Genomic DNA, 25,488 nt, shown 5'->3' with positions numbered 1-25,488 from the left:
GAAGTGTGAAAAACTTCCATGTGCGTTTAAAAAAAAGTGCTTATTCCTAGATTAAAGTATTGGAACAGAAGTAGAAGTTCCCGACTATATCAACTTGGAAAAACCCAGGCTCGCATTTCGTATAAAAGACGTTGGGAAATGCACGTCTTGGCTGACAACCAGCTGTCCTCCAAGGCAAGCTACAGGAGAATCTGACGAATACCAGACAACCTTGACGTCGTCCTCCACCCAACTGCAGGTGGTCTGCTCAGCCTGCCCACGACACGTGTGGCTGGATCTGGAACCTGGATTCTAATGTTGGAAAAGGCGGGGCTGGCACCCACCCACACCGGCTCACATCGACGACACCCTTACCGGATACCTTACCTTACCTAAATGGACAGCTTGGCATCCATCCCTTCAATCCGGCGTCGTGTCTGGAAGCTCCATCCCACCTGCAGAAACACCAAAAAGTTGCACGTGTTGTACGATCCAATGTGAATCACCCAATAAACCCAGAATTAGAACAAAAACCAAAGGGTCCTCGCTTGGGAATTTCCTTGCAACGAAAGGAGATATTGACTCAACGAACATTCTACCTATTCACCTGATTCTTGGACGATTACCTAGGTGCCTTCGGAATACTTTCGCACCTTAGCTAAGAATACCCCCCGCGATAGTAGGCATGGGACAAACACCATAGCTTCTCGCCCATTCGCTCGCCCTCAAACGAACCATCTCTCGCATACTGGCCGGCCTTTTTTTTCGAGTACAATGTCGTTTACAAATGCTCCTGTTACCCGCGGCCTGGTGCTAGGCCTGGTCGTTACGTCCATCGCTGCAACCCTGTTCGATGTTAAGCACTACTTCTATCTCTTGATCGATCCGCACATCTTGCGATATCATCAGCCATGGAGGGCACTATTGTTTCAGCTATGCTACACCAACTCATCCGAAGTTCTATTCGCAGCCATGTGTCTGTACAACATGCGCATCATTGAGCGAATCTGGGGCTCAAGAAAATACGCAGTAAGTTCCAAGTCAAGCCTTTCGAACTTGTATAGGCCGCATGGCTGGTTTTCAGTGTCGCACACTCGATGCTCACCCTTTTTTATAGTCTTTTGTCGTAGTAGCAGGTAGTCTCACGACTCTCATTCTACCTATGCTGGTTCTCGTTCTCAGAACACTCACCTTCGGGGCTTTCAACTACCTCCCAGCGGGGCCTACGCCTATACTATTCGCCATACTCGCGCAGTACCACGCCGCCGTTCCCCACGTATACCAGTACAGGCTTGCGCTCTCTGCCGCTCCGCCAACAGATGAGCAATTCGTTGGAGTGACTTTTTCGAACAAGTCGTACAAGTACTTCTTGGCAATTCAGCTCGCCCTCTCCCAGTGGCCCGGATCCCTCCTAGGCGCGGTAGTAGGCTGGACTGTCGGCTATGCGTGGAGGACTGATTTGCTCCCTGGATCTCTTACGAAATGGAGGGTTCCCGGATGGGTGGTGGGGATCCGCACGACGAGGAGAAGGCAGGAGTTTGACGGCCTCAGGAGGCGGCTTGAGGATGAAGACGTCACTGGGACTGCTTCAGGATCACAGGTTGCTCAAGATACTGATGCTGGACGCCGCAGGACCGTCGGCCAGCAAATATTTGACGAGTTTCGAGGGTCGTTATGAGTATGCGTCTAACGTACAAGTCAAGCTATTACTTCTTTCGAGCTACTCAAAGCATTTTTTATTGCCGTGCCTGCATATACCGTCCAATGATGAGCGCGTTTTTAATTCGAGATGGGTAATCATATTACTGTTGAACAAGAGGACACCGTGCAGGCTCGCTAACACGAACAAGTAACGCGCAAGTCACAGACTAGAATTTTCAAGCACAGGCTTGTCTGTACTTGGAGTGTGGACATGAGTAGTTGGCCGAATCTTCGTTCTTTTTCTGAATTACGGTTGAATTTGAACTCTCTTGGGCCCCTCTTGACCTTTCGTATAACAAATATAGCGTCCGAGGCTGAAAGTCATTGAGCGTACTAAATGAAGTTGTGATATCCGACGGGAATCATCTGATAACCCAAGTCAGAGCGTCACGATGTTGTGCTCGGGATCGAATCAAGATTATAACTCAAAAATACAGAGCCGAAAAGGGTATGTAATACGACAACTGGGTAAGGAATTGGGGAGGAATATGGTACAGGAGTAATTAGCTGCGCAAAACTCTACACGTAAAGTCGATAACTAGGTAGGCATGTATGGTCTCTCTATTGAATGTATCGAGTTCATATTTTACTGTGTGACATGGTTGCCGTCTGAAGGCGTCTGGAGACGGCCGCTTCCGTTTCTCCACAACTGCGGAGGGAGTTGCTAGATATTAGCTGCTTGGTTCTACCCAAGATACTTAGGTACGGCCCTATCGCACAAGCAACTTATCCGTAGGTGATAGAGTAGTATCAAAACTTGTCTGCTTCGGTCATTTCGTCTTGGCTCCAAGAATTCTGAATAAGGAGGTTAGAATCGTCTTGAATTTCTGTGCAAATCAACGATTTGAGTTTGCACCAATCTCCTATCCCCGCCACCCGGAAAGCCAGGGTTCCGGGATCAGAACATGAGTGCTACCTATAGTAGCAATATACAGAGTAGTTTGTCGGGTAGGTTCTTCGCTGCCGCGTACGGTATTATGCCAAAGTTCGAAAAGCGAATGTGACAAATTGTGGGGAGGATGCAGATATGAACGATTACGCATGTGCCTGAATTAGCTTCAGCTCAGGCCGGGACCATGCTCTGCTCTCCCTTGTGTTTTTGAATAGTCCAGTCCGATTTTCATGACATAATCACCAGCTGCAATATCCCCTTTGAACTAACCGCAAAGCGCCCAGAGCGGTACCTTACCACGTAAGCAAAGAGAAGTTTACGGTACGATAATGGATGGACTGGACTAGGGAATCGGGAGTTGAGGGGCTCAGCTCATGCCGGGGTTTGCAAGCATGGGAACAGGGGTGGTGGCTGGCAGTGGAGAATTTATTAAGGTAGCCTCTCCAGAACTAGACCTACTCCATAGACGTACGTACCTGCAGGCTGGTAATACCCAACCTCCTTGCCGCGAGCATGTGCTGAGAAAAATTAGACCAATTAATGCAACGCGCATCCCATCTGTCGTGCCGCCCGCTCTGAGGCTCACTTGCTTGATCCTTCCTGCAGCTTGTATGCGTGACCAATTGATTGATGACCTCCATTACTGTGCGCCTGTTCGGGGTACTAACTAACGAAGTGTACTACTCGTTTGTGTTAGCAAGTCAACGAGGCTTCTGGGGCGCTACCTAACTACTTAATTTCTCTCATCATTTTCGGTTTATTTGCAAACAAAGCCCTTGTCCGCATTCTGCTTTTCCACTGAGGCTTGTCTCATTTTGCCTAAGAAACATTTGATCTGCATCAATTCTGCCCCCTGCATCTACTCCCCCACTAAAGGGGTGTCGCTCCTTCGAGCCCGTTTTCTTGTCGCACGCAGCCTTAAACGAAATCGGCGACACCGTACGTACGGCAGAACAGGCACCCAATTCTCGACCGGTAAACCCAGCTCTCGAGCAACAGCAACATACAATCAATACCCAGAATAAAGACTTGGGGTTACGAACAGAATTTCCGACAAATAGAAAGACAACATAGACCGACACCGAGATGAACCACGACTGCTGACTCTTGCTTGGCTTCTCTTTTTTTTTTTTTTTCTTGGCGCGTTCTTGGTCCCTTGGAACATGCTTGGAAGAGGGCATCGCAGGCCTAGCATAAATTGAATCGCAGGATGAATGGCGCCGGTCCGAGGATGGGCTACGGCTACGATGCCGCCGGCCCAACTCCCCCTTCATCGCAAACTTCGTCGGCTATTGCCCCAAGCGGCAAGATCCTCATGGACGGGTACAGGAACGACATTATGGGTGGCTTAGGCACTAGCCAACCTCGCTATAATCCGGTAAGTTCCCGGATGGCTTTCTCAAAAACCAACGCTCTCGCATTGCAACCTTTTCCGGCACAGAGAAGGGAGAGAAACAACAAAACAAAAAAAAGAATACTGACCCAGACCATGCCGGCGACGCAGATGAACTTGGACCGAACGCAAAGCTCCGTGCTCGTCGATCTCAACGACCCCATACAAGTCCATCTCTTGACCGAAACCGCCTTGTCAGACAGCAAGGAGTACGAAATTTTGTCGCAGGAGGAGGTGGATAGCCTGAAGAAGCAGGTTACTTCATTGACGCAACGTATAGAGCAGGCCCGCGCGAACTTGACCGTGCAGTCCAAGTATCTGGACGCAGCAAGGTCCATGGCCAAGCTGTACTCGACCAAGAAGAAGGGCGCACTTCTGGGGAATGTCAGGACTAGTGTGGAAGGCTCTGCAAAAGACGCTGAAGCCGAGCGTCAGGCTTGCGAGAAGAGGTGTGAGGACTTGGCGTCGGAACTTTTTCAGCTGGAGCGTCGCTTAATGGAGCCACAGCGGCGGCTATTTCAGCACACGGCCGGCATTTTGCAGCTTACCCACCGAGCGTCCAAGAACCCGGGTTCGGTGACAGATGGGGCGAACCAAAATGGCATCCCGGGGAGCCCTGAGAGCCTCTACACGTATAACAATCTTCGTTATAGCATCGCGGAGGGTTCGACCGAGGATGCTTTCTTTGACGACCGGAGTCTCTACATGACCCTGGAGGAGCTAGACGAGAGATCAGGACGTCCCACGGCGAATCGCGCAAATGCCATTGCCATTCCGCTCAAGTCACCAGTGAGGGAACAGACGAACCAGTTGCGCGAGGAGTCCGATCGTCTGAAAATGGAGCGAGATCAACTTCGCGCGACTGTCGACTCAGTGCAACTGGAAATGGACGCGTTACGGAGAGAGAGTCAGGAAAAGTTAAAGCTAGTTTCTATTACTGAACGTAAGTTGGAGGGACTGAGTCGACAACTGAGGGATGTCATCGTTGAGCTGAACCCAACGAAGAACAATGGATATCAGAAGGCACCTTCAGGAAGCTTGGAACCGGGTGACATGATAGGCAGCCATTTGGACTTTCTGGCAAAGGGTATCATAACTATTCAAGAGGAACAGCGATCCATAGTTTCACAGAACTCGGAGGGCTCGAGGGATGCAGAGATGGCAGCATCTCGAGCCGCAGCGACCGTGTCCCAGGCCGAAGACAGGTTCATTGCCATAAATCGCCAGCTCCACGATGTTCTTCAGTCCGCGAACTCTAGCCAACGCCCAGGGCCGGATGACTTTGGCTCTGATCTTGATGCCCAGTTCAACTGGCTACAGGGATCGATAGGAGTCATCGAACTCCAGCTCTCACAGGCCGCCACATCATCTTCGGCATCATCTGCAGACAAGCAAAAGTTCATCCAGATGGACTCGATTTTGCGAGACTTGTGGAACGTCATCCAGAGCGGTTATGCAGAAATCAACAAACGACAGGCGGAGAGGCGAAAGAACCGCGAAGAAGCCGGTATCAAAGATGACGATGAGGACGCTTCGAGTGATGAGGTTCCGTTCAGTCCTACCGAGGTGTACTCGCTACAAGCCTTCCAGGATAAGGTCCAGTGGCTGTACGCACAGGCGACCAACCTGAGGGAGCAAAAGTCAGTTCTCAAGAGGCAAATCAAGCAGCAGCGTGAGCTGAATAGTAAGTCGGACGCGCAAAAGGATGCGGAACTCGCCAGCAAGATGGACGAGCTGTCCGAGATACGCACCATGCTCCAGACCAGCGATAAAGCGGCTCAGGAGAGCCAGCAGAAACTGGCACAAGCACTCAAGGACTTGGAGGATATGAAGCAGCAGGAGTCGATCAGCATGGCAAATGTCAGCGCATCGGCCAAGGAGCGGGATGAGAAATTACAGAAGAGCGAGGCCCAAATATCATCTCTTCAGGCAGAGATCAAAGAGAGGGAATCTCAGATAGCAGCTCTTCAAGCACAAATTCAAGAGAGGGAATCCCAGACAGCAGCTCTTCGAGCACAGATCCAAGAGAGGGATTCTCAAACAACAACGTCACAGTCTCAGCTCCAGGAGAAGGATAATCAGATCGCCGCTTCTGCGCAACGGCTGCAAGAACGAGAAAACAGATTGGCATCGATCGAGGAGGATCTCAAGGCTCGAGACGTGCAACTGGAAGGTCTCAAGATCATCAGCCAAGACCTGCAAGAGAAGCTTGACCAGGTCGAGAAAGAACTCGAGTCTGTAGGCACGCAACTTCAGGCCGCCGCCGAGGCCAAGGCTACCGCCGAAGCTGCCGCAGAAAAGCTCGAGAAGGAGGCCAAGGAGAAAGAGGAGGAGCTTGAGCGTCTGAACGTAATGGTGATTGAGGTTAAGACGGAACTCACCTTTGCCAAGGCCGAACTCGACGGGGCGTACGGCTCCCGGTCGCAGAGAGCCGCAGAGGTGGCGGCCCTGGGCAGCACAGCAGAGGTATCGGATCTAAAAGCGCAGCAAGAGAAGCTAAAGGCAGAGCTGGCCAGCACATTGACGGAATTCGAGGCCCTTACTAAGGATACCATCACGGCAGAGCGGGAACGGGTCGACTTGGAGGGCAAGCTGGACGATGCTCTCGCAGCCAAGGCTTCGCTAGAGGTCGAGGCTGCCGAGCTCAGAGACAAGCTTGACAGGGAGGTCAGCAAACTACAAGATCAGCTGGACGCCGAGAGGCTCAAGGCTACGTCCATTACGGGGGCGCCTGGTTCACCAAGGCCAGGCGCGGGTGCATCTATGTTGAGCGAGCAGTTCCGGGCAACGATGAAGGAGGAAAGGCGGAAATTCCAAGAAGAGTTGCGGGTAAGTTTTTTCACACTTGAAAGACGCTATATTGCGTTTGAGTCAAAAATTTGGTGTGTAAAAGTAAACATCATGAGCTGACCAAGACATGCGTTTTTTTTTTTTTTTTTGCAGAACGAACAAGCTCAACGGAGAAAGCTCGAGGACGAGATACGTGCGCTCAAAAGAAGCCAGGGTCCCGGCAAGAGCCCTCTGAGTCCCAGGTAGGACCTGGATCCAGAGAGAGGCAACTCCCGCACCGTCGCCATGTGTGGCCCAACAAATCCCTTCTTCCCGCGACAGGTCGACCGACTTTGCGTTTCCAGAATCGGGCCACGCAGTCGTCGGGGCATCGTTACCAAGATTCCTGTATGACCACATGCTGTTATGACTTTCTATTCTTTCTTGTTTTGGGAAGCTTATATACGTACTTTTTACTTTTTCCCTGTGTTTCTGGCCTGGCACCTTTGATAAAACTATGCCAGGCGATTGAGGTGTATATCTTAGCCATCCTTGGCTCTTATGAACTCCAAATCTTTTTTTTTTTCTTTTTTTTTTCTTCTTTCCATTCTCTCCTCGGATATGGGCTTTTTGCCATGTTTGATTATTCCCGGGACTTATTTTTATTTCTTAATTCGGAATGTTGGATATCCTAAACTTGGGTACAATCTGGCCGTTGAGCCGTTTTGGGAGGGTGGCCTAACCAAGTAAAACGGTAGAGGATGCATAGGAGTGGGGCTCAAATAATAAAGCATAATTGGGACCTCAGCTGTATATGCTCCGCCGGCAGTGACTTCAATGGGGGGTGTTTAATGACGAGACATTGTCGGATAATGTCCAACTTTTATCGGTCGGTGATGCGGAGCGCAATCAACGGGTGATAGGATGGATGGCGTTACCAGACCTGCCCGTAGATTGCTTACTTTGGCTATAGCAGAGACTCACAGATGCATACAGCCAACTAACCAATCCCATTTCACGAGGCTTTGTTTTACAAGTTAGCCCGGCCATCAACACAATCCGGAAAACAAAGACTCTGTTACTTGGAATCGCCCATTAGAACCTAACACTCTGACTATATAGGACTGCAGGACTCCAAATGGTAGTAAGATGGATATTCAAGATGAGAAAATCACAGTCATTGTTACGAGACATTTGATGAGGACCGGTGAAGACGGTTCATTTGACTGTGACTAGCAATAATTTGATTTGATAGCAGAACAAAACAAGAGACGCCCTTGCCATAATAAGCATTGCTACTAATGCGCCTCAAACCATGTCTATGAGCGAATAGTTCCAAAAGAGACTCGCCTGAACTCCAGCGCCCCCTCTATGAGGAGAAAAAAGAAAAAAAGAGGAGAACCCAATCCAAAAAAGAAAAATAAAAGCAAACAAGTTAGAACAACCCAGATAACGTTGTGCGCTATGGCCTAGAAATAGGCGGCCCACACAATGATGTTCTCCGTCTGCTCAAAGAGGCGGAGAATACAGGAGTTGATAGTAGTGATGCGAATGTAGACGAATTACAGGGAAGCCTGCTCGGGCGATCCTCAGGGGTATTCTTGATTATTAAAAGGAGATAGGTAGCGGAAAGCATATGTGAATCCCGCCGAGATATGCAGTTGTGGAGACCAATTTCAGGGGTAGTCAAGTGTGCTGTAGGGTAGTAGGTTATGCGATATGAAAGGAAGTCACAGTGAAGGGAGCTGGTAGACATTCGCACTAAGCGTCAGACATCTCCATCGACTCATCGCCCTCGATGTCGACTTCGCGGTAAACAAGTTCCGACCACACACGCCAGTGAAGCAGTCCGATGTGTGCCATGCGCGTGGCCATATCCTCCAGACCATGCTCCTCAGCCGTAGCCTGCCGTGAGCGATCGACCTGAAGGAACTGAGGAGCGCCTTGGGAGCGCCCACCCGGGTTCGAGACGCGGCTGTTGGTAGCTGCCGTGAAAAGACTCAAGCCTGACAGGCTCTTAAACTCGCGTACCTTGCCGGCCAATTCGCTGAACAAGCGTGAGTGGAAGCTGTGCTGCGCATCCAAAAACTTATCGCTGTTGAAATCGGCAAGCGAGTCTTCCAGGCGGCGCTCAATGAGAGGCAAAAGGTCTTGCGGCGCATTGACAAACCGCATGATCTGGATTGCAACATCCGGAACCAGGCTTTGCCACCGCTGCTGTGGCGTGGGCATCGATGGGGCGGTTTGCAGCAGGTCGACCAGGGTTGAATAAAGCTTGCCTGACTTTGCGCGGGAGTCGGCTGCGCTGGTGGGAGCAACTTGAGGAAACATGCAGCCGGAGTTGCGGGGTGACGGTGTGTTGGAGAGACAGGGGCTTGATCCAGATTGCCAGCTAAGTCTTGACGACGAAGTGGGCGGTGTGTTGAAATCGAAATCGACCGATGATCGGTTGGAACGCACCGTCTCCTCCTCTAGTATGTATGCAGGGACCAAATTCGGCGGCTGCGAGTTGCTCATAGATGATGGCATCATCTGCGAAACCTGCTCCAAATCCTCATACTGCTTCATGCAAATGTCGAGGCATATGGCGTCTGCGGCATCGGATCTCAGCTTCAGGATGCGATCCTCATCAAATACGAAAGTATCCGGGACCGTAGGGGTAGAGCTAGACGGCAGCACCAAGTTGGAGAGACCGTAGAAGAATGTGGCCATATCCCCAAGGCTTTGGAGGGCATCGGAGTGGGTGGCAACACTCGAGTGTTCCCGAGCGGACCTGCTGTACCAGCGCTTGGCGGCTTCGATCGGTAACTTACGCGCCTGGAGCTTCTTATAAAAGAGGCGCTGCTGGAAGTTCACCGTGTCCTCGATCAACATCGGTCGCAAGCATCGGATCTGGTGGTTCGCCACATCAAGCTTCATGGCTTCCAGCACGCTCAGGAGGCTTCGCATGCCCTTCACCAGCTCGTTGATGTCGTTGTTGCGATTGCCATTGCTGAGCTCGCGGTACATCTCATCGACCCATTCGTCCCTCATAGGGGCGCAGTGCAGCTTGAGAACCGACGAGAGCCATGATGCCAGCTTCTCCAGATCGGCTACACCCCTATTGAACTGTTGGATCAGCAGCTCGACGTTTAAACCCTCGCTCAGGTAGCGGCGGTCTCGCGATGGAACCAGCGTTTGAATAATGTCCTTTACTGCCTTGAGCAGGCGTGGCAGACACCACTGTGCATCCTCGCCGTACCTTGACAAGAAGGTATCACGGTCCGTTACAAAAAGTGTCAGTTGCTCCTTCAAGCTAGCCCAGAATTGGTCGGCCTTTTGCTGTTTTCTCCTCCCCTTTTCGCCGTCTAGATTTGGCCTAAAGTGTAGCTCAGGATCGAAGTTTATGTCATGTCTGAGTTTCGGGTTGTGGATAATTTTGTTGACATCCAGCTCGCTCAACGTAGTCTTGGTTACTGGAGGCTCTAATGGTCCAGACGGCGCTGACCTTGAGAAATCTATTGGGCCGTTCGTTTGACTCGAGGACGAGTTTCCTCTTGTTAATGGTGACTCGGATCGGGTTGAACTGCTTGACGGGTTGCGGGCTACTGTTGATGACAGCATACCCTTGGGCGCGGCCGACTCGTGTCTCTCATCCGCTCTCCGGGGAACCTGATCGGATGTTACTGCTGGCGCGAACTCGGTATCGTCTTCGCTCGTGGTTTTCCCCCTCGCATCGACGGCCGCGTCTTTTGGTGGAACGGCATCGGCATCGGATTTGGTACGAGTATGGCCCATGAACCCACCACTGTCCATTCCCCCAGCACCTTGCTCAGTCATCCTGCCCATCTGTCTAAATTTTTGCTGCTGTCAAGTGAAAACTGAACAGCTTCACCGGCACAGCCAGCTCAGAATGAGAGATGGTGGCGATGAATTATATAGCCTGATCAAATGGCAGGCAAATTTTGGTTTCTTGGGCTGCAAGCAATGCTGTAACTAGCGGTGATGCAGGCAACAGAAGAAAACGCCAAGAAGATTCTGAGCAGTTCGGTTGCTGTCGAGTCGACCAAAATCTGGCAGTCAGCCGTCTGCTTTCGGCTTGGTTATTCAAAGAGAAGGTCGATAAAGACAGAAAAAGTTGACAAAAAGGCCTGCTGGGACACAAAGCAAGGCATGTTAGCACTATAAAAGTCATGGGCTACGGATTTTTTCAGGGGACAAGTGAAAATGAGGCAGCAAACAGGCGTCGGGGCTCGAGTGCCACTGGGGAGGGGGTGACCAGAAAGCAAAGCTATCCCGTGAGCAATACCTGAGGTTTGCCTTTGCTCGGGTGTCTGCATATAATGCCATTGGCAAAGGTAACCCACACGGCTCTGGTCCAATGGGTTCACGCAACCAGCGAGTGATGCCGGTTGTATGCCAGCATTGTGTGCCATGTGCAAAAACAAAGAGAGGGATGTTGTGGTTGTATGCTTATGCGGTGTGTTGTTTTGTGCGTGTAATTCCGCATATTGAAATACATACCGTTCCGTAGTTGGCTAGATGCAGCTAGAAAACAGGGCCACCGATGGCAACGCAGCAAGCCAATGAAAGGAACCGCCAATCGGGATTGTCGTCGGTCAAATTCGCCCTTGAGAGAATTCTTCTGCTTTTTTCTCTCTTTAGTTCCCCCGTCACGTTTTCCCCAAGTTCTTCGGAGCAAAGCAATAGAGAGTCCAAGCACGAAGTTCGTAATGGCGCTGTAACCAGCAGCCCAGACAGATCAGCAACAAAGAAAAAAAAAAAGCCCTCCTCTTTTTCTTGTTGGGTGATTCCAGTAGGTTGCGGATCTCCTGAATCGGTCGGTTCGCGTCAACGTCTGGCCGGGAACGTTGTCGGTGATCTTTGCGTGCGTATGTTGATGTCTGTTAAGGCCAAAGGACAAGACCAATACCAACGAATTGGGTTCCTGGAAGGAGCGTCGAGAAAGTCAAAAAGAACAAAGAAAGCACTGTCCACCGAAAAGGACTCTTGAGATCTAATTCTAAATTTTGGCGACCCGAAACAATAAAGGAGAAAGAGACCAGAGGACCAAAGAGAAAAGAAGAAAAAAAGGAATAGGAAAGAGAAAGAGAAAGAAAAACAAGACAAAGCTCCGAAACCAATTAAGGGCTGTGGTAATGGCAGGGAGAAAATGCAAGTGAGGGCCCCGGGCACAATCGACGGGCTGAAAGTATTTGTTTTCTCTTTGATCGGTGAGCTGTCGGGGTCCTTGGCCTCTTATTCGCTACTTTATGCTGCTGCAACGCAAAAGAGCAGAAGCGTACGTCTTACAGCCGGCAGAAAGACTTGGAGGCCCGGGTTCTGCGCCGTGCAGGTAAACAAGTTGCGTTGATATTATGAAAATTCGGCGGTCGGATTCCAGCAGAGAGAGAGGTTGACAACATAAGCGGTCGAGGAAGGCGTAAGGGGGCGGCTGGATGGGAGGATGCAGGATCCGGAAGGCAGGCAACTGGTTGTATACCTGGTAGCTAGTACCTGACCTAGGCACGTAGAGGTCCAGGAGACAAAAAGAGACGAGAGAGGGAGTAAAAAAAAAAGAAATAAAAAAAAACGAGGAAATAAAAAGGAGCGTGGGTTTGCCGGTAATAGGCAAGGAAACGTGTGGGTTCAATCTTTTTGTTCTAGAACATCAGGAGAGGGGGGGAGGGAAAGTCAGGAACGAATTCGGCGTGGATCAAAAGCGAAAGGAAAAAATACAAGAGACGAGATGAGACCCGAACGGAACGACTGACCTGACCCAAAGCAGTACATGCATGCATGGGAAAAGGGGATCTCCATCGACTGTGACCATGGAAGTTGGATCTCTCACTGGCCTTGGCCCTGGCTCGTCTTGACAGTCCCCAGCCGTCACGGGGGAACTTGGTCTATGGAGACAGGTACCATAGTACGGTACGCGCTCTGGGTTGGGTTTCGCATGCATTGCTTTGCACTGGGCAGTCATCTTACTAGTAATTCCGCACCCTAGCCACACCCACTTCAACGACAGACACCACAAACTAGGTAGGTACCTAGGCTAATGAGTGAGACCCCATCTCCACATCTTGAAAAGGGCACCACTACGACGTAGCCGGGCCCGCTGGCCTGGGTTGCATGGGACTGCCCATCTCACTCCGTGTGTGCCAGTGTGGTCAGGGCGTGGCGTAGTGGTAGCTTTTTTTTTTTTTTTTTTTTTGCGATGCGACATGCTCATACAAAACGAATGCGCGGCAAATTGCCTCGTCGGTCTGTCCCTGCCATGACATGTCCGCATTGAGTTGCACGCACCACCAAACTAGCCTGCATCCCCACTCCCGACACACGCGAACGCACATTTGTTCTTTGTCTTGTAGCCCCAGCCAGTGAGTGGGAGTGCAAAGGCCGCAAGCAACTTTTTTTTTTTTTTTTGTTTTTTTGGTGGTGAGCAAGGTTTTAGGAGCAGGGCGGATTTCAGGTGGTTGCCAAACCTGAGCCATAATCCTTGGATCGCCCAGCTCTTTTCAGGCATCACCAAAAAAAGGGACAGCAGAGACACACATACACACATACACACAAAAACAACACAAAAGAACACATCAGAGGCGCGGCGCCTTCAAGCCTCTCGTGAACTCACCATTGACGGTGCTAGCTTGATTTTTGTTGCAATGTAAGGGGTGCCGCGATGCAACGAGCGGCGACCAGTGGTTCAGGTGTCTTTTTGTTCGAATTTCTGAGGGCGGCCGAGTTACAAACACCCAAGGCCCGGGAACCGCCCTGAAAATCCCGTCTCCACCAACGATGCGATGCAATGAATTCCTGAGGGCCTGTTTCGTCACTCTTTTCCCTCTTTTTCACGCGGTTTCTTTTTTTTTTTTTTTTTTTTTTTTTTTTCTTGTTGCGGGCGTAATCAATCTTTAGTCTTTGCTTTTGTTTTGTTTACTGTTTTAAGCTATTGTAGTTGTCACTTATCACATCCCACCTAATGCGTTCACAAAGTAACTGTGCCAAAGGCGCTTCGCAAGCGCTGGTAGGGTACGGTGGGGGGGCGTGGTTTTGTTGATGCATACCAGGCATCAAACTGTTGCGGTTGGCAAAGATTCGAATGGAAGACAACGGTCGCTGATGTTGCGGCGCATCCTGATCCTGACCGAACCCCCCGACCCCTGATACCATGAGCCGAGAAGACCGCCTCCGCTCACCTAGGGTCCCCCCTACCTACACCGCAGTGGTCAGCCGTCAATCCAGCCGCTGCAAGGGCAAGGAGCTCAAATGAATCCCAGAATGGTGGCGCCGCCGGGCCAGGGATGGTGTCTACAACAAGTGATTGGCTCCAGGTGGCTGGCGCATGGCTCGCCGCTGTACAGTACGGTAATGCTGCACGCTCAAAATTTGCAACCGTGCTTTCTTTTTTGCTTATCTCTTTTTTTTATTATGTATTTTTCATGTTTGTTTACCCCGTTCTTGCCGCAAACTTGAAGACTTTTCAACACGGCAAGCATAACAAGCTCTGACCATTCCAGATGACCCCAAGCAGTATGTAAACCTCAAGCACACTGCGGCGAGGCCTTTCGGTCATATTGCCTCTGTGGTTTAGGGCCAATGCAAACCGTGCAAGGCAGTCAGTCAATTGTTTGAGGTACAGAGCTGGCACACGCGTCATGCAAAACCGATGTCCACTTTGATTTCAATTTCTCGCCTTTGTCTGCAGAAAATCACCGGACGGATAGAGCAGCCGTGGGCGTGACTGGGACCTCGCTGGCCCTGGAGTCATGAGCATGTAATGCCGTACAGAATAGATCATCAATGCGCCGACCCAGCCGGAAGACCAAGCCAACGCACCCGCCGTCCCGCCCCAACTGCAAGAGACAAAATAAAAGGGAAGAAGGGAAAATATGCGACGGCGGTTTATGACTCTCAATAAAACGGCTCGACAAAACAAAAACAAAGAATAAAAAAAAACCCCCAACACCCAACAACGGATAGCGACGCCTGGTGCAAATATGTTACATGCACGACACAGTTGGGATTTTCCCTCGCATTTGATCACGCACGCATGAAATGCTAGCTCTGGTTTTCCTAAACGGCTCGCTTGAATTACGAGCTGATGATCGACTGGGAAAAAAAGCCATCACAAGTCAAGTTGAGATTATGGTATCCACCTTGCCACATCTTGGCCAATATTAACTCGGACACCACCGAAGTGAAAGTAAATGGGGCTTGTTTCCAGAAGTATTTTTTTCCCCCTTTTGTTACATTTCAACGCCCTGGGAAGCCCCCAAAATTACGACATCCTATAGTAATACGAATAATATCGCAACTTTGAATCAGGTGGGGAGCAAAGATGCAAGCCAGTTGAGGGTGATTTCAAGTACTATTGTGTCGGTTGTAATCAATATTGTGCCAATCATCTACGATCCCCGGAACAGCTGCTGCAGCGCTTATGATAACGATGCTGACGATGGAAACGCTGACAGCCGATCCAGTGCATACTGGTTATTTCGAGCCATGCATGCATGGTATTTTTTCTCACATTAACATAGCCCCATTATCCAAAAAAGAGCCTTGTACATATTTGAACTTGGTTGCAGGCACCATGCCACAAGCTTTATTGCTCTCATTCCTCCAAGGGTTCGATCGTCAAGTATAAACAAGGTGGGTAAAATAGCATAAGATCCTACAGTACACTAAATGTTTCGATCAGCCACCAGCAGAGATGTCCCTTGGGGATTACATAAATCCTTCAATATAACTTTGGCGCCTCTTTTCCTGCAATCTCTGTGTGATACAATATTACTTTGGGGGTCGGGGCTAGAAATAAAAAAAGGCAAACTACACCCATCAAGCCATTTAGGCCGGCACCCGTTCCTCGTGCCACCCGGGCGGCGGATTTGTGCCCCCCCTATTGTTTTTTGCATCGTGCTTGCGTACCTCCCCGCATCTCGACCGCCCTGAAGCAAGCCGTTAGGTTGAGCGAGGCGGCAGCCAGAAATCATGGAACCACCAAATATGGACAGCCAAATGATGACCTAGCTCACAAGCTCGAAAAACACTCGGAGGTCCAGGTGGGAGGCGTCATGCTCCAGCTGCGAGACTAAGCCCTTGGCACGCGTAGCTCGGAATGACGGGATATATCACCTTACAGTAGTCCGAGCTGCTGTTCCGGTTAGCCCGGCGTCAGTGTAGAGTAGATAAGGCAGGGGCGCCAAGGACAACCTTGACCTGTCCGTTTTATGGATGTGTGCTAGATGTGACCCCTTTTTTTTTCGGCCGACTCTACAAGGGCGACCGACATGCCACGAGGTTCCTCAGATCAAGATTTGGTTTATTCCTTTTTTTTTCTTTTTTTTTTGAGCCGGTCATCTGCCCAACTAAACCCAAAACTTAACGATGCATATACTCACAATCTGCAGTCCGGCTAGAAACATGCGATGCAATATGAAATAGACTGTCGATCTGCATTTGATCAAAGACGGAAATGGGTCACATCAAGCAACAACAGAGAATTAGCGTAAGGCCTCTAGGGCGTGAGGTTTTACTTGCCACGTTGAGAAATTTCAAGGCTGAGGGAGACAAGGGAGTCGACATGGTGTTCTACCTACGGTAGTCTACTACTGGTACACGAAAGGGACTGGACTAGACCAGGAAAACTACCAGAATAGAATGATTAATGCCTACCGTGTTTCCCTTTGGCTTTGACCACCCCCTTCCTTCATTGTGACTGCACCCCGGAATTTTCTTGGATGTGGAACACACCACTAACACCGATTTAGTATAAGTGCAAAGGGAGGAAAAGTGGGAAATCAAACCAATCAACCCACCCACCTGGTCTCGTCCAATCTACCTAGTCTTCTGGTCTAACAATCTAATTCCTCAGATCAGAACTACTTTTAATACCTGGCAGTTATCCGAATATTGGCTTTATCCCTAGTCGTCTCGCCTCTTTGCTTGGGGATCGGTCCAAACGCACAGGTCACTTACATGCCTTGCAGATAGTTACTTTGTTGATGAAAAAGGCTACCATTTCATTTGAGCAGCAAGCAAACGTCTGAATCCCTTCACAATGATGTAATTCACGCAAACCAGGTTAAAGTAAGACGTCTGCCATGGCTAGGTACCCGGGATAGGGCTGTAAATGATCTTGCACGGTAGTTAATGGAGGATGGCTACACACAAATTGATTGGTCCTCATCTTTTGCGCTTTTCAACATGCACCTCTCTTTCGGAAAAGCCTTTCGCTCATTGGTTGGCTTACCGGCTTACAAGCACAACACGTCGAACAACAAACCGCAAATTCGCATCGAATTTTGCAAGAAGTAATAATTACTTACTTTTACCTGTCAGTCCTGCTCCGCTTAAACGCTTCCGACGACATCCGCTCTCCGCGTCTCACTGCGTCAAGAAGTGTGACCCGTCATTCTCATGCGGCGCACGACACACACTGCAACCCATTCATCACTTGCAGCCCCCCTTTCTCCCTCTCCAGTCGTAACGATTTCCTTTTCAGCAGAATCAATCATCCTGACCCAAAACTTGATCGTCCTGAACCCCACCGTTGTCGGAATACCACCTGTTCCCACGGCGAAAGCTGACCGTCCAGGCGGGTGCGCCATCCTATTTGGGCTGTATTTTTTTTTTCTGTTCATTCCAACGAGTCAGCTAAACGTGACAAGCCACCCTTGTGGATTGCGAATTTGTGACGAAATCGTCAGAGGATCCAAAAAGATGGAAAAGCAAGAAATCACTTGATTGATACGATGTTACTTCATTCCGGCGATAGATGGACAAGAAAGAAAGAAAATAAGAAAGAATTTGGGAGAGGCTCAATCGCCAATGTTTTACGTGGTCTACGTGTAGTCTGGTTTTTTGGTGCTTCTCTTTTTTTTTTTTTTTTTTCCAACGGCCTGCAGTTCACAATCGGATTAGATCTCTTATTTTTTGATGCAAAGTTTGGCCGAAAGAAAGAACCCATCCTTTGTGATGATCGAGCTTACCAAACGTTTTTGGACTGATCTTTTTTTATTGACTAAAATAAAACTATCAGAGATCAAATGCTGGTTTATTTTCGCCGAAACAGCATTGAAATAATAAAAGGAAAAAGAAAGAGAAGACAAGAAACACAAGAAAAGAGAAGCATAAAGACCGACACAGCCCTCGAGTCGCGTGTTCGGCACAAATTCAGCATCATCTGTTTTGGATATAGATGGAAGTTGCGCCACTGCAGCGTTGCACTGCTTGCGACGCAATGTACGGTACGGTAGGTACTATGGTACCCACGCTTCGTAGATGAAGCGGAGTTCGAATCGCTTTTTTTTTTCTTTCCTTTCTTTTGTCTTTTTTTTATCCGCTTGCAGCTCCTTGGCATATATCTCAGACAAATCGGGAGCATATTGATGGATCGACGTTCGACTCTTGCCGCGTTGCGCCGCAAGACTTTTTTTTTTTGTTTCCCACAAAGTGGTACGGCAAAGAGACAAGCAAAAGGGGTTTTCCTTGGATTTCCAGATTTGATGCAGCCAAACGCACAGTATGCCTGCGAAACTTGATCGGTTGGTACCAAGACAAAACCAAATTATTCAAGCTTCTCCTCCCCCTTTCAACTTCCCAATTTTGGATGGCGACAAAACAAAATAAAAATAAATAAAAAGTTGGATCGAACATCAACAAGGAAGGTATCATGCAACCGTTTCCACAGTCATTCCGATGGTTTGTTTCAAACATAATCGCAGACATCCACCTAGGTACCTATCGCTCGCTAGCAACAATTCACTTACAAAGCAGTGGGGCTTCTCATTCTGTATTGGTCAATATTGAAACCCAAGCACGACTGGTGTCTGCGACTGTATTGCTGCGCAGTAACAAGTATAATTGACATGGGGCCAAGGTAACGAACGGTCTTTTTGTGGTGGTGGTGATTTGAGGGCGGATCCATTCGCCGACTCCCTTATAGTGCCAAGACTTAAGATATACTACAGTACTACGTTGCTATGAATATCTGTCGCCCTGGTCAAAAGCAACGTAGGAGAGGGAGGGAAGGAGACGAAAAAAAAAAAGAAGAAAAAAACTGCACTCGTTTCGTCTGATCCAACCTGTCTGCTCTTGACTAGGTGGTTCGAGGCAAACACGCATATCGCTTCTGATTATCTTACAGACAAGTGTCGAACCATGCATATATCATTCCTTCTGGTCTAATATCTGACCCGATCCACCAGAGCCATGATTATTTTCAATGTTTTGTCTTTTGGATGTCTTTTGCTGGTCCTGATGGTTTTGATATTTAGCCCCCTTTTTTTTTTCTTTGCCAGCACCACGGCCAAGAGCACCGCCCGTCTGGTCTTCATGGTCCACCAGGGGGTTTGAAAGACTTTTCAAACCAACTCACGATCTGCGCCCTAGCTGGTCGGCTCCCCATGTCATGGCAAACACACAAATCGCCGCAATGGGCCCTCCGTAGACCAGGCCCTCACCTTTTTCGCTTCTTTTTTGCCTCCCTTGCGGAAAAAAGAAAAAAAAAAAAAAGCGAATCTTACCGCGCTAAAAGTGACAACGTCGCATTTGACTTGGGTTTTGTTCCCGTCTGTGCATTCCTTGCGCTGCTTTGCTTGGCCACACTGCAAATGAATCGCCGAACGTCTACAGTTAGGCCAAGTAAGCTCTACCGCTTGCGGATGAAGAATCTGGGCTTGTTTTCACACCCGGAAACGTGATGTCTACGTAGTAATGCCCGTCCCATGGGCCGATGGGAGTGGAGGGGGTGCAGGCCTTATCCAACATATTTGTTTCAAGGAGTTCAACAGCAAGTCATCCTCGGGCGTGGGTTCTCAATGCCAGTTTGTGCAAGATACACAGCAGTGACAATTGTCTCTGGGGGGGCGCGTGGTACTATCTAAGATTCGTGGTCTCGGGAGAGAAAAGAGGGCTACCGTATACGTGCTAATGGGAGTATGGCTTTGCAAACCTCAAATCGGTTGCCATGTGTAATACCCATGCCATCGATGTCCTAACACACCCATTGCATTGTATATATTGCTGGCACTGAATAGTGCTGTATCGTGTAACCTGGCGTATCCGAGTCAATCTTGGAGCGCCGGGTGAGAAATCTCTAGGGGAGAACGAGAACTACTTCACAGCCACGAGTAGACTGATGGGAAGAGCATGAATAGCCAGTCTCTTACAACATTAGAAAGTCACGAGAATATTTTCTACATTTAAATAAAACAATGAGGCCCGATATAGACATTTATCGTTGCATTAGTCACACATATACCCCCATCTGTCAGCTTATAGACCATCACAAGTCACATTGCCCAAATGACCTCAGTTCCCCTCAAGTTGGAGCGAGGATGGTTTGGGAGACGTCAGGTACCATGCCAGTGTCCTCTTTCAGTTCCTTTGTGCCCGATTTGGACATACAGGCGTGCCAATGCGAGACCCGTTCCCAACCAAGCTATCACTTGGTGTACTGTACGCCCAGTCTGCCGCGAGATCCTCCACTCAGCCAAATGCATGTGCCCTCCGCTCTAAACCTTCCCATTACCGCGGTGATGGTGGCTCACAGGGCTGCAAAAAGTGAAAGATGCCTAGACTCTGGGATATAGGCATAGCCGCTCTGGTCACATCTTCCGCCAGCCTGGTGGAAAGTCCAAGACGAAGTGTCGTTGCGACCTAAAATAGTAAACCAGATGTTGCATTGTCCACTGTACCCGTATACTTTTTCCCCCAGCCGGCAGTTTTAACTGAACACTCTGAGTAGCTCACAGAAATTTAGGACGGCACCGTGCCGGCTGATTCGGCTGTCAAGGGAACAGCCCACTCGCGAAATAGCTCATGATAAAGCACCCGAACCATAGAACTCCGGAACACCTGAACATCTCAAACCCAAGAGGTGCTGAATAAGAAAGCCAATCATATATTCGACCGCGCTTAGTTGCCAATCACTTCAAAGATCTGGTAGATTGGTTAGGTGGTGTCAGCACACAGATGAAGCCCCGGGCAACATGCCGTATATGGAGAAGGGAAGGGCAAGTCTGACCGCCATAACGAAACAACATATACTGATGTAAGGGCTTAGCCGTTCCCCTACTCTCGCAAATTTCCAGAATATGCCCATGAACCTGTGTCCGACAGTAAGTCAGCCAAGCCTACGCAGTCTCATCATCCATATAGATATATGGATGCGTAGATATAGCCTTGTTTTCCAAGCTCACCCTTCTTTTCTGTTGTCCAGCAAGGCCGGGAATATAGCGTGAACATATGTGCTGGTGCATATAAGGAGAAGAATCACGAGTAGAAGTGATTGAAAGTTGAATAGGGCGGCCTGAAGTGCGCATTATTATTATATAGCACAAGCTCGTTAGCATATGTATCTTTCGAGATAGTAGTACCCCGTTCACTGGGCCAGGGGACTGACCATGGCAGGCGACGTTCGTTGAGGACTGTGGCGCGGGGTCGTGCACCAGACTGGAGAGAAATAGCCGCAGCTCAATACAGGGTCGTCTCAGCTTGTTGTCGAGGTCGGTAGAGCTGTCGGGGTGGTGTAATCTATCGTCGGCGCAGGCTGGTTTACTTGGTGGTTGCGACTTGAACAAAGCTGTTGTCATCAAAATGGAGCACAGGCCAGCAAGCTGTTGGGACTAACGACGTTGGAGCCGGAGTTAGGTACCATCATACTCTAGATTAGGTGGATGGTACATCTACGCATCCGCGCACATTGTGGGGTCATCCGGGTTCACGCCCCACTGAGACTTGAGCCGCCGCGACGCCCGCGATTCTACAACTGCGCAGTAATTGATTCCGACGTCATGAAAGTTCAAACTTTTTTTTTTGGCGACATAAATACTGATTTACCAATCTTCCCTCTGCTTTACGTACGGATAATCCGACATACCTCCGGACCTTCGTGCTAATTCATCAACCGACTCACGGGCATATCTTCAACGTCAGCGACCGACTGCGAGCCTCGACGCTAGCTTGCAGATTCGAGTTCAAGATGGAGCCAAGAGCACGCGCCGGCAAAAATGTCGGGAAGATGAACTTTGGCAATGCCGAGTGTAAGAGCCACCGATGACATTCATCTCACCAGGGCGATACGAAAATGACATATCGAACACGGAGCTCACATAATATACCTTACCCACCATCGCAGTATCTTCCCTACTCTACGGCTGCGGCGATGTGCGACAACCACTCCCCGAAACGATCAAAGTCATGGATGAGATAGCGACCGAGTTCATCCAGGGCCTCTCGTTCGAGGCGACGCGCGTGGCGCAGTACTCGGGCCGCCAAAAGGTCAAGTACCAGGACTTTGAGTTCGCCTTTCGTCGCAACCCGTTGCACTTGGGCAAGGTCCAGGAGATGTTTGAGCTCAAGAAGCAGGTTACCGAGGCGCGGAAGATGCCGGGGATAGACGATGACTCTCTGCTCAAGGAGGCGAAGCAGCTCGCGGGGGAGACCGACGCCAACACGACGACGGGTCGCGGCGGCAAGAAGCGCAAGATCGCGGCGGTGCAGGAGGAGGAGGAGCTTGGAGAGGGCGACGACGACATCCTGGACGAGCCGGAGACTGTTGGGAAGAAGCGCTAGAGGCGCCGCACGAAGTGATGTTGTGGTCGTTTTCCAGGATCGGTTTCACGCAGTGACGTTTGGACGCAACCACCATACTTCTTTTTTCCAAGCATCCGCTCACAGGCGTCACATTTCTCAATTCGGTCAGTTCTGGTTTAGGGCTTTTTTTTTTTTTTTTTTTTTTTTTTTTTTTTTTTTCGTCGGCCCGGTTCCGGTACGCTTGTTTGGCGTTGTTCTTTTATTATTCGTGTTTGGGTTTGCATAGCGAGGCGTTCAGGTCATGGGTCATGATTTTAGGCCTAATTAGTTCAGAGACCTGGGTTACGGTCATAGCATACGGGCGGGACATTTCTAGCCTGAGTAGTACCACAATTTTCTTTCTTTTGCCAAAAGTATGTCGTACTTTTAGTGCTATGTATGTGCTTGATCTTCAAAGAACCAGCAACTAGCTACCTACATTGCCAATGTTACTACTGCCGTCTTACCTAAGATACAGAGATGCAAGTCAGGCTAGACACCAATCGAACAGCGCATGGATATATTCAAAGTATACCTTGTTGACATATGCACGGATAGGAACTCTAAGCTCGGGTTCCTTGAACCTTTATGCTTTGCAGATACACTAGCCCAACTTGCGCACCAGGCTATCCCTTCACCCATCTGCCATCAATCCAACATTTACTTTTTCTATGTACTTTTAGGCTATACTCTCTTTTCCTCTTATCTCTAGACGCAGGGGAAGCAGAGACGATAGCTTTGCATTCCGCCGTTCTGCAACGGAGCAATGAGGGGGCCGCCGGCGCTAACATAGTGCCAGCCAGGTCCGTTGCGAGATCGGCCCCCCACACACACATCACGGGCGGGGCATGGAGCAGCCCAGTCCAGCAGACAAGAGGTTGTTGGAGCCTTGGAGCCAACCACAACACCCCGTTGGCCGAGCTTACCAGGCCACGCCACCCCGGAACGGAGGTGATTAAGCGAAGCTAGTCTCGGGCCAGTTACTGTGCATCTGACAGTATTGGGGAAGCGGAAGATAAAAAAAAAAAAAATCAAAAATCAAAAAGTAGGTGAATCATCGCCCTGCATTTGAGAGAGAGAGAGAGACACACACACACTCTCTCTCTCTTGTTTGCCAGACTTTGCGCGCGAAGCGTCGCCGAACTAAACCCCGACCTGGCTAACATGTGAGTTGGAGTAAAGTCTGCGTTTTGGCCAAGGCATGCAAGGTGTGCGGAAGAGGGTATTATTCGCCATCCCTCTCCATGAGCAGACCGTCTCCTTTTTTTCTTTTCTGTTTTTTCCTGTTCCCCTCGCTACCGTGGCGAGACATAAAAAATATCTTTAGGCCTTGGCTCTCCTTAACAAACATCTGCTCAAGGTTCCATTTTATTCGACTATATTGCATAGTAAATACTATTGGGGTTGGAAATTTACTCTTCCCTGCTCATAAAGTCACTCTTATTTAGATGACGAACTATGTGTTGATTACCTTGGTACACGAATTCATATGTGCTTAAATTTTACATGACCAACCAGACCCTACTATCTCTACCTCTTCTGTTTTGATCTTGATTTTGACCTTGCTATCATGGCGCCTCCGGAAGATCAAACCAACAGTAGCCAGGCCAAAGCAGGGTCCAACCACATGGAGACCAGCCAAAGCAGTCTGGACACTCAAGATCCGAGGCTTGTAACCAGGGGTCGGAAGGTGGATTACCAAGACCAAAGGGATCCAGATTCACTAGATCAAGAGCAGCTGCGGCAGCTCTCCCTCAGCCCCTTTTCCGAGTTCGTGCGACCCTCCCGTCCACGGTCTCGAAGCACCGTCTCGGGATCCAGGCCCCGACAACCTGGTCCATCCACATGGACGGGACGGGTCGTATCCGCCCTGCACAGCACATGGCTAAGTCACCGGGCCGTCTTGCTGATGCTCCTGGCCCAATTCTTCGGTGTCTCAATGAACATGTGCGCGCGGATCCTGGAGCACGAAGAGGAGGGAGCGATGCACCCGACACAGCTGCTCTTCGTGCGAATGTGCATAACCGTCATCTTCGCCAACCTGTACATGTGGTGGGCCAAAACACCAGACGCCCCTTTCGGCAAGCCTGGCGTCAGGTGGCTGCTGTTGGCGCGCGGCGTGACGGGCTTCTTTGGAATATACGGCATGTGGTATTCCATCATGTATCTACCTCTCGCCGAGGCCACCGTCATCACGTTCCTGGTGCCGTGCGTAACTGGCTATCTATGTCACCTCGTGATCCACGAGCCTTTTACCCGAAAGGAGCAGATTGCGTCCTTCATCGCCTTGATCGGCGTCGTGCTCATCGCCAGACCGGCTGCACTGCTGGGGCCTGTCGAGGACAGTTCGACAGCCGAAACGAGTGCAACTGGCGGAGGTTATGGGGAGGAGGATGAAATCACACCTGCACAGCGTATAGGTGCCATTGCAGCCGCCCTAGTCGGCGTTATAGGAACCGCGGGTGCCTTCTTGAGCATCCGGCACATCGGAACCCGCGCGCACCCTCTCGTGTCAGTCAACTACTTCTCCGTCTTTTGCACGGTAGTGTGTGCCACCGTGCTTATCCTTGCGCCGATCCTCAACATCGGGCAGCCTGACCTGCACTTTGAGCTGCCACAAGGAGCATGGCAGTGGTTCCTGCTGACCACGGTGTGCATATGCGGGTTCTTGACGCAGTTCCTACTCACTGCTAGCCTGGGCAGTGGAGAAAAGTCCAACAGGGCGACCGCCATGGTCTACACGGGGATGCTGTTTGCCTCCGCGTTCGACAAGTGGGTGTTTGGGATCGAGATGGGCGTGCTGAGTGTCGTGGGTTGCGGCCTGATCATAGGTAGCGCTATGTGGGCCGCGCTGTCAAAGAAGGAGGCCATCCCGGAGAACAGAGCAGATGATATTGAGGCTGCACTCGTGTTGGATGGCAGTGATGCCGAGGTAGTCCATCTGCTAGATGAGGATGAGCGGGCTGATAGTGAGGACGATGAGTAGGATGTTACAGTCCGTCAGTCAAATTAGGTAGTGGGTGCAGCCAAAGGCTGAGTGTTAGTAGACGGCTTTTCTTGTCTAGAATGATATAATATATCAAGATTCATTTTGTTTTGTTTGTCTATTTTCTGAAGTCCGCCATAAAACATCTTCAAATGGGTTGGATATCTAAATGAGAGCATGTTAATACGTAGATACTGCTGTAAAAATTTCTGG

General features: G+C 49.8%; 7 protein-coding genes across 7 annotated transcripts; 5 read left to right on the top strand and 2 right to left on the bottom strand.

Annotated features, from left to right (window-relative positions):
- The first annotated feature begins 463 nt into the window (after window positions 1-463).
- PgNI_06978 (uncharacterized protein) lies at window positions 464-1,723 on the top strand. Its single transcript, XM_031126996.1, has 2 exons — window positions 464-1,008; window positions 1,097-1,723. Exons 1-2 carry the CDS (start codon window positions 754-756, stop codon window positions 1,655-1,657), a joined length of 816 nt encoding a protein of 271 aa, XP_030980971.1. The 5' UTR covers window positions 464-753; the 3' UTR covers window positions 1,658-1,723.
- Window positions 1,724-3,782: 2,059 nt separating this feature from the next.
- PgNI_06977 (uncharacterized protein) lies at window positions 3,783-7,361 on the top strand (the record flags this gene model as incomplete). Its single annotated transcript, XM_031126995.1, has 3 exons — window positions 3,783-3,950; window positions 4,059-6,794; window positions 6,909-7,361. The coding sequence occupies 3 exons, from the start codon at window positions 3,783-3,785 to the stop codon at window positions 6,999-7,001; spliced, it is 2,997 nt and encodes a 998-aa protein (XP_030980978.1). The 3' UTR covers window positions 7,002-7,361.
- Window positions 7,362-8,495: 1,134 nt separating this feature from the next.
- Window positions 8,496-10,553, bottom strand: PgNI_06976 (uncharacterized protein; the record flags this gene model as incomplete). The annotated part of the gene is made up of 1 exon (XM_031126994.1): window positions 8,496-10,553. The coding sequence occupies one exon, from the start codon at window positions 10,551-10,553 to the stop codon at window positions 8,496-8,498; it is 2,058 nt and encodes a 685-aa protein (XP_030980979.1).
- A 1,333-nt stretch (window positions 10,554-11,886) lies between these two features.
- Window positions 11,887-12,160, top strand: PgNI_06975 (uncharacterized protein; the record flags this gene model as incomplete). Its single annotated transcript, XM_031126993.1, has 2 exons — window positions 11,887-12,069; window positions 12,155-12,160. The coding sequence occupies 2 exons, from the start codon at window positions 11,887-11,889 to the stop codon at window positions 12,158-12,160; spliced, it is 189 nt and encodes a 62-aa protein (XP_030980976.1).
- A 7,788-nt stretch (window positions 12,161-19,948) lies between these two features.
- PgNI_06974 (uncharacterized protein) lies at window positions 19,949-21,037 on the bottom strand (the record flags this gene model as incomplete). Its single annotated transcript, XM_031126992.1, has 3 exons — window positions 19,949-20,654; window positions 20,686-20,821; window positions 20,853-21,037. 3 exons carry the CDS (start codon window positions 21,035-21,037, stop codon window positions 20,631-20,633), a joined length of 345 nt encoding a protein of 114 aa, XP_030980977.1. The 3' UTR covers window positions 19,949-20,630.
- Window positions 21,038-21,554: 517 nt separating this feature from the next.
- Window positions 21,555-22,469, top strand: PgNI_06973 (uncharacterized protein). Its single transcript, XM_031126991.1, has 2 exons — window positions 21,555-21,757; window positions 21,853-22,469. Exons 1-2 carry the CDS (start codon window positions 21,697-21,699, stop codon window positions 22,287-22,289), a joined length of 498 nt encoding a protein of 165 aa, XP_030980974.1. The 5' UTR covers window positions 21,555-21,696; the 3' UTR covers window positions 22,290-22,469.
- A 1,390-nt stretch (window positions 22,470-23,859) lies between these two features.
- PgNI_06972 (uncharacterized protein) lies at window positions 23,860-25,275 on the top strand (the record flags this gene model as incomplete). Its single annotated transcript, XM_031126990.1, has 1 exon — window positions 23,860-25,275. One exon carries the CDS (start codon window positions 23,860-23,862, stop codon window positions 25,273-25,275), a length of 1,416 nt encoding a protein of 471 aa, XP_030980975.1.
- Window positions 25,276-25,488: the final 213 nt, after the last annotated feature.

This window comes from Pyricularia grisea, assembly GCF_004355905.1.
Source record: "Pyricularia grisea strain NI907 chromosome Unknown Pyricularia_grisea_NI907_Scaffold_4, whole genome shotgun sequence".
In the NCBI taxonomy this organism is placed as follows: domain Eukaryota; kingdom Fungi; phylum Ascomycota; class Sordariomycetes; order Magnaporthales; family Pyriculariaceae; genus Pyricularia; species Pyricularia grisea.
This window is presented reverse-complemented; position numbering and strand designations above follow the sequence as displayed.